Source organism: Pezoporus wallicus, unplaced genomic scaffold, assembly GCF_028554395.1.
Source record: "Pezoporus wallicus isolate ANWC-B61680 ecotype Strahan unplaced genomic scaffold, APGP_CSIRO_Pwel_v1 contig_708, whole genome shotgun sequence".
NCBI lineage: Eukaryota > Metazoa > Chordata > Aves > Psittaciformes > Psittacidae > Pezoporus > Pezoporus wallicus.
This window is the reverse complement of record NW_026642310.1, coordinates 388,663-401,490: the sequence shown is the minus strand read 5'-3', so window position 1 is coordinate 401,490 and position 12,828 is coordinate 388,663. Positions and strand designations below refer to the sequence as shown.

General features: G+C 40.7%; 1 protein-coding gene across 2 annotated transcripts in view; it reads right to left on the bottom strand.

Moving 5' to 3' along the window:
• Positions 1–425: 425 nt before the first annotated feature.
• The window catches only part of GOLM1 (golgi membrane protein 1), a 37,257-nt gene continuing 24,854 nt past the window's right edge, over positions 426–12,828 (bottom strand). The window contains exons 6-10 of one of the 2 annotated variants that reach the window (XM_057428743.1): positions 12,690–12,828; positions 5,688–5,817; positions 4,222–4,503; positions 2,096–2,209; positions 426–1,765 (exon numbers count right to left, since the gene is read on the bottom strand). In XM_057428743.1, coding sequence (XP_057284726.1) covers positions 1,701–1,765; positions 2,096–2,209; positions 4,222–4,503; positions 5,688–5,817; positions 12,690–12,828 — 730 coding nt within the window. In that variant the 3' untranslated portion in view covers positions 426–1,700. The remainder of the gene's footprint in view (positions 1,766–2,095; positions 2,210–4,221; positions 4,504–5,687; positions 5,818–12,689) is intronic. The other variant, XM_057428744.1, reaches the window with a different exon arrangement.

Sequence of the window (12,828 nt, the reverse complement as noted above, 5' to 3'; positions counted from 1 at the left end):
TGTATGTAGCAGACATACCTCCTTTTCTCTCCAGATTACAAGGATTTGTTTTCCCTGCTACACTGGCACTAGTAGCCCAGAACCATGAAGTCTGACTTCAATAGTGAGAAAACGAGCAACAAAGAATTCAGTAATGGCAGTTAATCCTCTTCTTACAAGAATTCAAGTTACATGTAGCAAGACTATCAGTGAACTGTTTATGTATTTAGGCTTAATAGGCACCATTTGACTTGAGCTCTGCATTTCATCTGTGACAACTCATATTCTTCATATACAAATGAACCAACCTTCCACGTGCATATTTAGGCAGCTTAAGTAAGGTACAGGAGTTGTAAACTAATACATTAAGGAATGACACCCCACAGAAACAGTTACACAACGAAGAGGGAAAGCCAAGAGCCAGTTGTGGGGTTTTTGAATTCATGGTTAGGAAGCTCCCATGCTGCCTTGACAGCGGTTGGTTCATATTCACAAAGATTGCTCCGAACACAGGTGCCAGGCTTGAGAACTTCCAACAAGCTGGCTACACACTGCAGGTACCAGAAGGTATTTCTAGGTTATCACAAATAAACTAGTTTCCAGTTTACATTCAACAAGTTACAGAAATGACAAAGGCTACAGAATATTAGCAATAAGATATACTATACATAACATAGGACTTCACAGAACTGCAGCTCCACCTGTGAGAAACATTGAGGTGTCTCGTAAATGCATTGTCTAGTTTACCTTTGTCAGAAGTCCAGCAGAGAATATTAGTCACTGAACAGCTGAGATGATTGCTGTTCTACAAGGCAAGCATTTGCCTTTTTGCTTTTTAGTGGAGGATAGCAGCTGGTTGGAGTGAAGGGTAGTTGTAGCACATCATTTCAGATAGCTTCTGTCATGAAAAGTTCAGATGAAATTTTTACTCTCTATAAACTTGTGCAAGTTAGTGGTAACTGAACCATACTGTGGCACACATCTTGTGAACAGAGGTCTAAACCAGCTTTCTCCCTGGCTCCTCTCTTAATGAGAGGACACTATTGTCCAAGTCTTTCTTTCCTTAACCTAAAAGCTAAGAACACAACCAGGTTCTTGTAGGCGCTTCAGCTGGTTACAGTGTAAACCAGTAATTTCAGAGGCCCAGGAAAATATATCGTACTGGAAAGTATCCAAGGATTACGATCATGCTTTTGAAGTCTTCCCACATTTCAATAAAATGTGCCAGAACAGGCACAACAGTGGTAAACAGCAGCCTGGGTCATTTTTCATCCTTCCCATGTTATGTCAAGTTATCTGCTCTTAACCTCCTTTGAAAACTAGGCTGGAATTTCTCTACTGCACTGCTCAGGGGAAAGATCTGTCCTCAGCAGAGGACTCTTATCTACCACCAACGCACAGATACTGTTTCTGTAGTATGGCTATACAAGTTAGCCGACTTCAAAGTTACTACGCTTACTGCTAGCTGGTTTCAAATCTATAATCAGTAGGAAGGAGTTATTGCAGAGGTCAGGCTGCTTTTAAACAAGCCTCCAGAGATTTAAGATTTTTTTTTTTTTACCACTGAAACAGTACTAAAACTTCACAAGAAAACACTACTTCATTTAGGCTCTTACTGAAGTCTTGAGAACATAATGAAAAGATTCTCAGATAAATTTGCTCTCATCCTTGCTGCATTTATATGAAGAAGTGACTTAAGCTGCATCCTGAACTTCCTGTGTTCACAACCTCTGTCGTTCTTTGCTATGCTCAGATAAGTGGTTCCTTGTATCTTCAGGGTTTTGAACTAATTAGGAAAAAAAAAAAGGTATATAAATCTCTTTGAGAGGTAGAAGTGATAGTTCTTCATGTGGAAAATCTAGAACACAGCAGGAGAAATTCTGAATGGACTGTTAAGTACCATACAATAAAGGTGCAGATACAGTCCCTTCCCAGTGCATGTTAAACAGTAACTTAGTGATGCTAGACAGAAAGTAGGTCACACTGTCCACATGAGGGAAAGTTCAAAGAAGAAATACAAAATAGCTACCTGTATCTGCTACAGGATAATGTTCAAAATATTATCTCAAACTTTTCAGCATGTAGTACTTGGGTTAAAACGTTTTTTCTTTTTTACCATTTTCAATCCCTGCAAGTGCTGCTTGCTTGTCCATTTCTGATTCAGCTTCATTCTCATGTAAGTTGTAATCAACTTCCCTATCTTGTTTCAGTGCTTCATGTTCCTGTTTGTCTGGAAAAATATTAAAATTAATTAGGTTCATGCTATACCATGAAGTCACCTGCACAAGAGACAGTTAGTTACTGTAATAAACTTCCAGAGAATTTGCTTTGCTGATGACTGAATGGCTGTTTACAATAGGTTTTTATATTATTTTTCCTTTTAAATTTCAGAGCAGCTTTTCCTGTAAACCTTGTCTAAAGAACTAGGGAAAAAGAATCTTTTGGGATTTAGGAAGTGTAATAAGACTCAGCCAGCACTCAGGTGGACAGAAAGCAAAAGCATTAAACAATTTCAGAATATATTAAGGGACAGCCTAAGTAAAAGTAAAACCTGACTCCAATGCTGAGAACTTGACTGTGGTGTTGCTTTGAAATGTGTTGCCACCACTGCTAAAACTTGACTCAGTTTTCTGCCTGCCTTTAGTTTATCCACCAAGCAGAAAGATGTGATTATGGCATAAAAAAAAGTAATGATGTGCTAACTTAACACACAGTGCTTTTACAGTGAAGATTTTTTTCAGTCTGCCTTTAATTCATCTCCAGTAACTTTTATTGACTATTTTAAGAATTATTTATATAAAGAACTCAGAAGTAAATGGAAACATTATTTCTGATTGCCAAACTACTACCCTTATTTTTCAGTTAACCAGACAGAAAAAAAACCATACCCTAGAAAGAGAGACAGGAGTCTGGTTCTGAATGTTCTTAAGCCAAGCCTTCTAATTAGTAACTGGCTTAGAAACAGGCTTGAAAAAATTTTAGCCTTAAGTTGTCCATGTTCAGACAACCATATCAAATAGATGTTTACAGTTAGAGACCTAAAGGTCTCAAACTTTTTAAAAGAAGATTTTATTGGAAGAGAAAGGATGTTAAGAGAATGTAGCAGAAATCTTTTTATACCTTTGTCTACAGGGAACCTATGCAGTAAACTGTGGCATTTTTGTTAATAATCAAGGCTGAAGAACATCCTGCGAGTCTTCCTAGCTCATGCTGACATTTCATAGGCTACATGGCAGAGCTTTTTCTTGCACCAATTATCAGATGGGGTTTTTTTTAACCTAATCTTTCTGGTATCTTTTTCTGTTAAAATGGAAGCAGTTTACATAACTTCTATTCACATCTCTTTCGGGGACAGAACAACCTGCACTGGCCAGCATCTTTTCAGAGCAGTTGGAAAAATACTGCTTTAACAATGCAGATAAGGTTATTTATCCCTGCCAAGTTATCAACAGCATTAACGTCGTTACTCGTGATTCTATGACTGTGTTTACTAGAAAAGCACAAGCAGCATTTTTTGTGGACATCAGTTCCTGCTCTGACTGCTGTAAGTCTTCCGTGTGATTACTCTGGGCTACTAAGTCCACCTGAGACCAAGTTCCTCAAGACAGAGAGATGTCCAGATCCTGGTCAGCTTTAGGAACAACATCAGTACTCTGCTATAGAGACACATGGTTCAGGGTCATATATGGCAGATGCCAGAAACTGGCACCTTTGCAATATTTGATCTCCAGTTTGCAAACTCACAACAATAAACTGTAGATACCTGAAGCCTTAGGTAGAGTTGTATGCATGCTAGCTTATTTTGAAATAGGGATAGCTAGCATTTATACAACACTATAAGAAGACTATATGCAAAACATTATTACAGTGTCTCTCTTCTCCATCAATGCTTTGGATGGTCAATATCTCATCCTTCTCAAATGCATCATTCTTAAGAAGCCTCAATACCAGTTTTGGGACTGATTTCCCCAAATGCCTTGTACAGTTAATGGAGGTAGACAGGAAGACTACTATAGTGATGCAGAAGAATGCATCCTGGTTAGCTCCATGTTGTACAAACAGAAGCTTCCATCTTTATACACAGACTGTAGAACACTGCTGGAGGCTAACCTTTTACATCTCATGTTAACCTTTGAGGAACCTATACTAAGTCTGGCCAGCTGTCACCACTGCTGCAGAAATCGTGCCCTATTCCACACTTTCACGTCTTTACTGCTTAACAATATGTGGCATGCTACATACCAGCCTTTATGGGGGGCAAGTCCAGCTTAGCATCATAATTCAGGAGCTGCTCCCTCTCAGCTTCTTCACTGGCAGCCTGCTCTGCAGCCAGCTGTAACACATCTTGCCCAGCTGCTTGTTTTTCATCTTCAGGATTCAGCTCCTTCTCTGACTGAGGCAGCATCTCTTCATGACCAGCAGCAGCTTTGAGTGGATCCCGCAGGTCTTCCACTTGACTAGAGAGCTTCTCCTCTTCTGCCTTAGGCTCCTGTTTTCTGATGTCAGCTAGGCCATTTATTCTTTCTATAAACAATAAAAATGATTCTGAGTTAAAAAATTTAATGCCTTTCAGTGGTGGCACAAGTTAAAAATCTTTAATAAATACTGCTTCATCTTTCTCAGTCCATTCTTGTTCTTCCTCTGAAAGAAATCTTCCAACCACATCGGGTAAAGGATGAGCCATTGTTTGTTGTCAACAGTTTCATACTTCTACCTACTTAAATTTTTTATATGTGCAGTTAATAAATAGGGCAGGTGAAACAAACACTTTAAATAAAGATTGCAGTGTGCTATATAAGTGTGAGGTTCCTGTCGCATTTACTTACCAACAGTAAAACCGATTTGGTGTTCAAAAGTAGCTTAAGACAAAGCAGTCACATGGGCAGATTTGCAAATAAATCAAGGCTGCTCTAATTTTTAATGGGGGAAGTGCAGGAGGGATGTTACTTTTAGCAGACATGACCATACTTTTTTTCCCTGTGTATCTGTCTTTTTAACGAGGAAAAAAAAAAAAAATCTTGCCTGAAGAAACCATGTATAGATGTTGTCTTCAGTTGCTAGTTGTCTAAAATGAAAGTTGCATGCTCCCCAGATTGTTAATTTAAGATAGCATATAAGAATAATTAAACAGGAAATCGAATTTCTATCACACACAGTACTGTGCGAGACTAACGCATGAGAATACATCTATTCAAATTAATAAGTTTCTGCAAGTTTAGTATCACAAGCAACATTAGGTTAACTAACCTGATTTCCTGTGTATCATTTTCCTTACTTGCATTTTGCTCATTGACAACCCAGGGGAAGCATGGAGGTGTGTTTTTTTTAAAGCCTAACTTTCAGCTATTCCATAGGGAGGAGTAGCAGGCTAGATGCGTCAAACTTATTAAGAAAGCAAGTCTTTTAAATGTGAAAATCATTGCTTCCAACAGCAATTTCTCCATATTAAATGAGGATGACTTCAGAGTTGTAAATATCTGTATTTTCCTTTACATGCAACTTGTCAATTAAACAAAACTGAACCATAGAAATGTTAGTAATAAAAATGCTTGAACAAATATTATACCTCCCCACAGCTGGAAAATTGCTTAAAGTTCAGTCTACTGGTGTTGTTTTTTTATCTTGTGTACAAAAATGTTTTTTAAATGTTCAATTAAATTACAAATGTTCTTAACCAACTGATTGTCAGATCGTGATTTCCATCTCACCTTTAGCCTCCAGCAGGTCTGTATTTTTTACCATAGGTACTGCTTTAGGTCCATCTTCATTGGGTTTCTGGTGTTCCAAGTCAGCCTGCTTGAACTCAGTTTGCTCCAAGGTTGACAGTTGAATACTGGCCTATAACATGAATGTGCACAGATAAGCATTGGTATATATAGCTGTTCCTAACTATTTGGAAAGAGAAGTGGAAGCTAGATAAGGATTCAGGAGAAAAAAAAAAAAAATCCTAGCACACTCAAATACTTGACTGAAGATATACTTGGACTGAAGTTTTTGTTGGTGATGGAAGTACCATATGATTTTTAACATGCAAGGATATTTCTATATAACAGCACAACATACGGTGAGAATTTAACACACCTTCTTTAATCCAATTGCAGATAATTATGAGGTTACTGTTCTTGGTTAGTGTTTCACAAGGAACACTACCTGTTATACTCCAAGGGTCACAGAACGGTAACAGCACACATTTCTCCACTGTTGCCCTGCTACCATGTCAAGGTCAGCAGAGGAAAAAAGCCAGATGACATTAACTACTGCTAGTGATCTACAGGAACAGGTAAACTCAGTTTCAGCATAATGAAACTTCAGTTAAGCAAGCCTTTACAGAACTGGAGTTAAGCTACGTTGAATGTAGGATTAAGAGAAGAAAAACTTAACCAGCTAGACAACAGTATCTGTTTAATGTGATGGAGCTTACTTAGAATATATTAAATACTGGTACTAGATTGCTCTCAGCATCTGACCTATTTAAAGATTAAGGGCTAAGATGTACACCACCTTGAAGATACTCCAATATAGCAATTAAAATTCTGTTTTACTTATATTGGCATTTAATTGGCTGAGAGCTATGTCAATTCAGTCACACCAACACTGAGCATGAAATGTGCCTGGAGCTGTGCTGCACTGTACCAGCTTCAGTGCAGACAAACAACTTGTTCTGAAACTGTTCTAAGGCTTCCTTTTTTTTTTTTTCCCCTGGGATTTTGTTTTGATTAAAAAAAAAACCAAAAAGATGTTGAGAAAGAACAAGCACACAGACATTAGAGACATGAACCTTTTTTATACCTGATACTGTACAAATAAATAGGAAACCTTATGGTTCTTTTATGGGAGAAAGTAATACAGTTAAAGTTTTCTGTTACGGTTGTTGGTAAGACTGTAGCTACCCATTTTTCTACATAGATTAATAAAACACTAGGTTGTTCACACAGTCATTCAGAAATATGTCTGTGGAAAGAAATGGTTAAATAGCTATGAAAACCAAAGCTGCAGACGATTTATAGGATATTACTTGGCTGTTTTGAAAATGTTTAAGCTTAAAGCCAGGCAGAACTTATGTCAACACTTTGAAGTCCAATGTCAGCAACAAATAATCAAGCATTAACTTTTATGAAAGCATGAGCAGCAAGTATCACCACAGAGTATCTGATTACTGCAGTAAGGATATTCAGAACTCCACCTTCCTTCAATCATGAAAACAAAAATGTTGTGTTTAAAAATGCTTCTGTTTTATAAATAGTTCAACCTCTTGAGATCAATCACTATAGCAGAAATCATCAGAAACTGAACATCAGATCATTTTTCATTTTATGCAGGGCACGAATTCTGTAAAAATACTGAGCTTGCACTTAATAGCAAGAATCTACCTCTTAATTATACATGCAAAAGCCCTTAACTTAAATTTCTAGCTCAGTAATTTTTAATGATGGTAACTTAAAAGGATATATGCTGAAAATTTTTCAAGTTGAAGCGACTGAATAAAAAATAATTGGAACATGTTCTGTATTCCTCAACTGAGAAGTGTACGTCATTCTTTAAATGCAGAGCTGTAAGAAAAGCTGTGTATTTATTAACCAAGACTCCCATTTTCTTTGTTTTAACTAAACCTTTCCATTACATAAGCACATACATCTTACAAACAGGAATTATTCCAGCTAAGAACAACAGCTAAAAAAGTACACAGATTTCATCAGAGTCACCTTGCACTAACATTAAGTAGCTTTTGTACAAGCAAGAAACTGCAGTCCTTGGCAAACAACTAAGAAAGGCACATCTTGACATAAGAAACACTGTCACAGATCCTAGGGAAGACAAGCAGGCAGAATTCCATTAGGCTGTTGCTGTATTAGTGGTTATGTCAACTGGGACCATCCCATCTATAGATTAAAAGGAGAACAAATAACGTGCCCCACCTAAAACCACTGCCTGCTTTGAATAGACTGCCTTCAGCTATGGGTCTTGTTGCAGGAGATTGAAGCTCTCCTGCAGAGAACACACTCTCAGCCACACTCCTCAGGTTCCTTCAGAGATGATTTCCCCTCCAAACTGGAAATGGTAAAAAATAAACTAAACCACAAAACAAACAAACAAAAATCTGGTACAAATAATTGTAATGAACTCTGCCGCAAGCCACAAAAGTTGACCACCTATCTACTGTGCTCTTCCCCACATCACCTTTTGAAATAGCATTTTACACCTTGACATTAAGTCCTCTCAAAATTGGCTTTTTGTTTACTTATACCATATATTCACTATTACTATTATTACTTTTTATTTACTTATTTGATGCGTGATAAAAATTATTGACAAACAAGAGCTTTCACCTTTTTTTTTTTCTCTAGCATTAACTGTTTCTAATGCTTCATCCATCTTTCAGCTCTCACACAATGTAGGTTTCCAGGATCAAGCTTCATTTCACATACAGGACTGGACACAAACTGGAACCATTACCCGAGCACCTAGGGTTCTCTGGACAGATGCTGCAGCCATTTTCCCCCACCCATTTCCAGCTATTTGCAAATACCGGATGGATGTAAGATACGATATACTGAAACTGTGAGATCAAGAGGAACAACCTTGAGAGCCAGTAAATCAGCATTGTGACGAGTGACTATTAATCCAGTCAGATCTGTCGTTATCTCAACCCCTTGTGCCCCACCTTGGGCGCCAAAAGAACTGTCATGGTTTAAACCCTAGCCAGACAGCTTGTTCACTCACTCCCAGTGAGTGGTGCCAGGCTGAGAGCAATCGAGGCCCCCCTCCCCCGGGGCTCTCCCCTTCCCCGCTCCCGGAGGAACAGGGAGGAGGATCGAAAGAGTGCAACTCCCACGGGTTGAGACAAGAACAGTCCAGCAACCAATGTACAACACAAATCACCATCGCTACCACCAACAACAACGATAAGAGAAAATAACAAGGGAAGGGAATAGAATACCACCGGCCAAGAAACGAGTCCCACCCGGAAGCCCGTGTCCTTCTGGGTAACTCCCGGTTACCCCCACCCCCGGCATGACGTGCTGTGGTATGGAATACCTCCTTGGCTAGCCCGGGTCAGGTGCCCCATCTCTGCTTCCTCCCGGCTTCCCCTCCTCCCTGGCAGAGCATGAGCCTCACAAAGTCCTTGGTCAGGGTAAACATCACTTAGCAACAACCGAAAACATCAGTATCACCAGCACTGTTACCAGGCTGGAAGTCAAAACACAGCACTGCACCACCTACCACGAAGGAGAAACATGACTGCTGCTGCTGAACCCAGGACACTATGTTAAAAAGAGAATGTGTCAAGCCTTTAACTTCACTGGATGTTCTGGGGAATTAGACCTAGATTGCTTAGGATCTTTAGGAGTAATAGTATACTAAAGCAGTTGACCTTACTCCTACCAAGACATGGCTAATGCCTTTCTTGACTAGTCTGAATATTTGTGGAGCTCATATCTAACAATCTTTGGGAATATATGTGTTCGGATAGGAATGCTTTAGTGTACATGGGAAACTTTGGTTACAGCAGTTATGCATTACCTGTGCATTTGTATGTATGTGCAAATAACCATAGAGAAGGAAAAAAAAAAAAACCAAATTTGTGGGTGAACTCTTCAGGATCAAGATCATTAAACTGCTTGTTTTGCAAAGAGTAGCGAGATATTTATTTTTTTCTTCTGACTGTAATTCCCTTTCTCACAAGACAAAGGCAGAAAAATTTGGAATTTGAAGTAAAGGTTATATCCACATCTCTCACACATATGTTTGAACAGTGTAGATCAAAGAACAGATCAGCTGCTTGCATGATCAACTGATTTACAATTATAGTTACAATCCATTTTACAGGCACTCGGGAATTCAGGCAACATACGAGATTGCATGGAATCAAGAAAAAGAAAGCTCTTTCTGTCTTAGAGATGTACTCTACACCCAAGCAGCTGAGATAATAAATCTTAATTAACTAATAAACTTTCAGAAGGACCTGAAATAATCAAGCAGAGCTTATTTAGCAGGGCCTGACCTATCTCTTCTTAATAGCCACAACAGGGCACATAAAAACATTCTAGCTTTTTTCCCAGATGTTAGAAAGGTAAGTAATGAGCATACTTGTACTTCTGTTAATGAGAAAAGCACAATTCAGAATCATAAAATTATGTTTACAATAGAAAAGAGAAAGAGGTATTGGGAGGAGGGGGGGGAAAGGTTTAGCATTAGCTTTATTCATTCCTGCCTTTCTACTCTGCTGATGCCCTCAACATAAGGAGGACATGGAACTGTTGGAACAAGTCCAGAGGAGGGCCACGAGGATGATCAGGGGACTGGAGCACCTCCCGTATGAAGACAGGCTGAGGAAGTTGGGGCTGCTCAGCCTGGAGAATAGAAGGCTGCAAGGAGTTTTCTCTTCCACCATTTTACATGCAGGACTGGACACAAACTGGAACCATTACCCGAGCACCTAGGGTTCTCTGGACAGATGCTGCAGCCATTTTCCCCCACCCATTTCCAGCTATTTGCAAAACCCAGCTTCAATCCTTGTTGCATTACCCTTTCCGCTTCTCAAGTCACCAAATGCTTTCTTCTAGTAGCCTTTTCCTAGCCAAGAGAAAAGGGTATATACAACCAAACCCCCACCGTATATTGCAATAAGAGTTGCCCACCAAGGTGTGGGGGAGAGGCCCCACTGCAAACAAGTAAACTTTGTGACTAGCCCTTACAGGGCTGAAGGAAGGGCTGCTTTGGTGCATAGAAATAAATTAGCTGCCTTCAAACCCAGGAGCTTCACTGCATGTGTCCAGGGCTGTCTGTATCAATGCGGGGAATCAACAAATGGTTAGCGGTGCCACAACCAGGGGTTTGGCTACTTCGACCATGGAACTCACTTTGAGAAACATGCTCTACTGGGGGCTGATGGGGTCCACCTTTGGAGAAAGGGAAGAGTGTCTTCAGTCACAGGCTTGCCAGGCTGCTGGAAGTGGCTTTCAACTAAAGTTGCTGGGGAAGGGAACCTCACTTCATCTCACTCCTACCAGTCTGATTCTGGTGCCAATAGGAGATGCCTAGAGCCTGGAGAGGGATCACAGGTCAGCAAAGGAGCACCTGAAGAGCAGTACAAAGTAATACCCGTCACTCCAGCCAGTAAGTAAGCCAGCTTCATCAGGGGCCCAACTGAAATGCCTCTAAGGCAATGGGCATAGCATGGGGAAAAGCAAGAGGAGTTAGGGAGGTGGACCAATGCCAACCTCGTGAAGTTCAGCATGGCCAAGTGCAAGTTCCTACACCTGGATCGGGGCAATCCCAGGCACAGCTACAGGTTGGGCAGAAAATGGACCGAGAGCAGCCCTGTAGAGAAGGACTTGGGGCTGTTGGTTGATGAGAAGCTCAACGTGAGCCAGCTTCAGTGTGTGCAGGCAGCCCAGAAAGCCAACCGTATCCAGGGCTTCATCAAAAGAAGCGTGACCAGCAGGTCGAAGGAGGTGATCCTGCCCCTCTACTCTGCTCTTGTGAGACTCCACCTGTAGTGCTGTGTTCAGATCTGGGGCCCCCAACACAGAGGGGCATGGACCTGCTTGAGTGACTCCAGAGGAGACCATGAAGATGATCAGAGGGCTGGAGCACCTCTCCTAAGGAGACAGGCTGAGAGAGTTGGCCTTGTTCAGCCTGGAGAAGACAAGGCTCCAAGAAGAACCTAGGGCAGCCTTCCAGTACTAAGGGGGCCAAAAAGAAAACTGAAGAGGGACTTTTACGAGGGCACGTAGTGACGGGACAAGGGGGAATGGCTTTAAACTGAGAGAGGGGAGATTCAGATTAGACATTAGGAGGGTGGTGTGGCACTGGCACAGGATGCTCAGAACAGTTGTGGGTGCCCCATCCCTGGCAGTGTTCAAGGTCAGGCTGGACGGGGCTTTGAGGAACCTCACCTACTAGAAGGTGCCCCTGCCCATGGCAGAGGGGTTGGAACCGGGTGATCTTAAGGTCCTTTCCAACCTTAAGTATTCTATGATTCTATAGCCAGTCAAGTCCTATCCTTCACTGAAGAAACATCAATAATTCACATGCCAAGGCAACAGCATGATCTGAAATTTCCTTCTCAGGACTTCCTCTGACCTCTCTACTCCAGGAAGAAAGAGTCAGCTGCCATGCAGTCACTCTATGCGGCAAGCCTGCCCTACCCTAATGAGCCTTCTCGTGTCACATGGTCCTTTGACTCAGAATATCCAAAAGCAAATACCTGAGACATTTGATCTTCCCCTTGTCCCCACAGTAAAAGGCTGACATTACGATTCCTGTGAAAATTTATAGCCAATGCACCTCAAAGACCTTCGGACTACAGTATCTTACAGCTCGTTGCTACTCTGAACTGTTAAAAATTAATCCTCATCTTTAACACACATCTTCAACATACAAAGCAACTAAGTCCTTTACAAAGTCAAAGGGAGCTGTCAGACAAAGCTCAGCAGCATAAATATTCTTTAAGAGGCTCCACACCACTCCTAACATCACCTCTCAAATTCTGCCCCTCTCAGAGATACAGATTTGAAGTCTCCTGCAGAACCTTTTGCCTGTTCTGTCCTTGCAATCACTCAGTTTCTCATCGATCACAAATATCCAACAAATGTGAAGGAAATCAGTGCAAAACTTACTGAGGAGGGCTAAGGTTACATGGAGATGGTGGAAAACTGCCCAGGAATTACAAACGGAAATATTTTTAAGAAATTACCCAACCATACCTGGCTACTTTTTTTCAAATCTTCTGATACGTCTTTGTTTTCTTTGATTTGTGGAACATCAGTAACCTTTTTTGTAAGCTCATCTATCCTTTCTTCACATTGCTCTTTTAATTCTTTCATCTGGTTGATGCATTGTGAC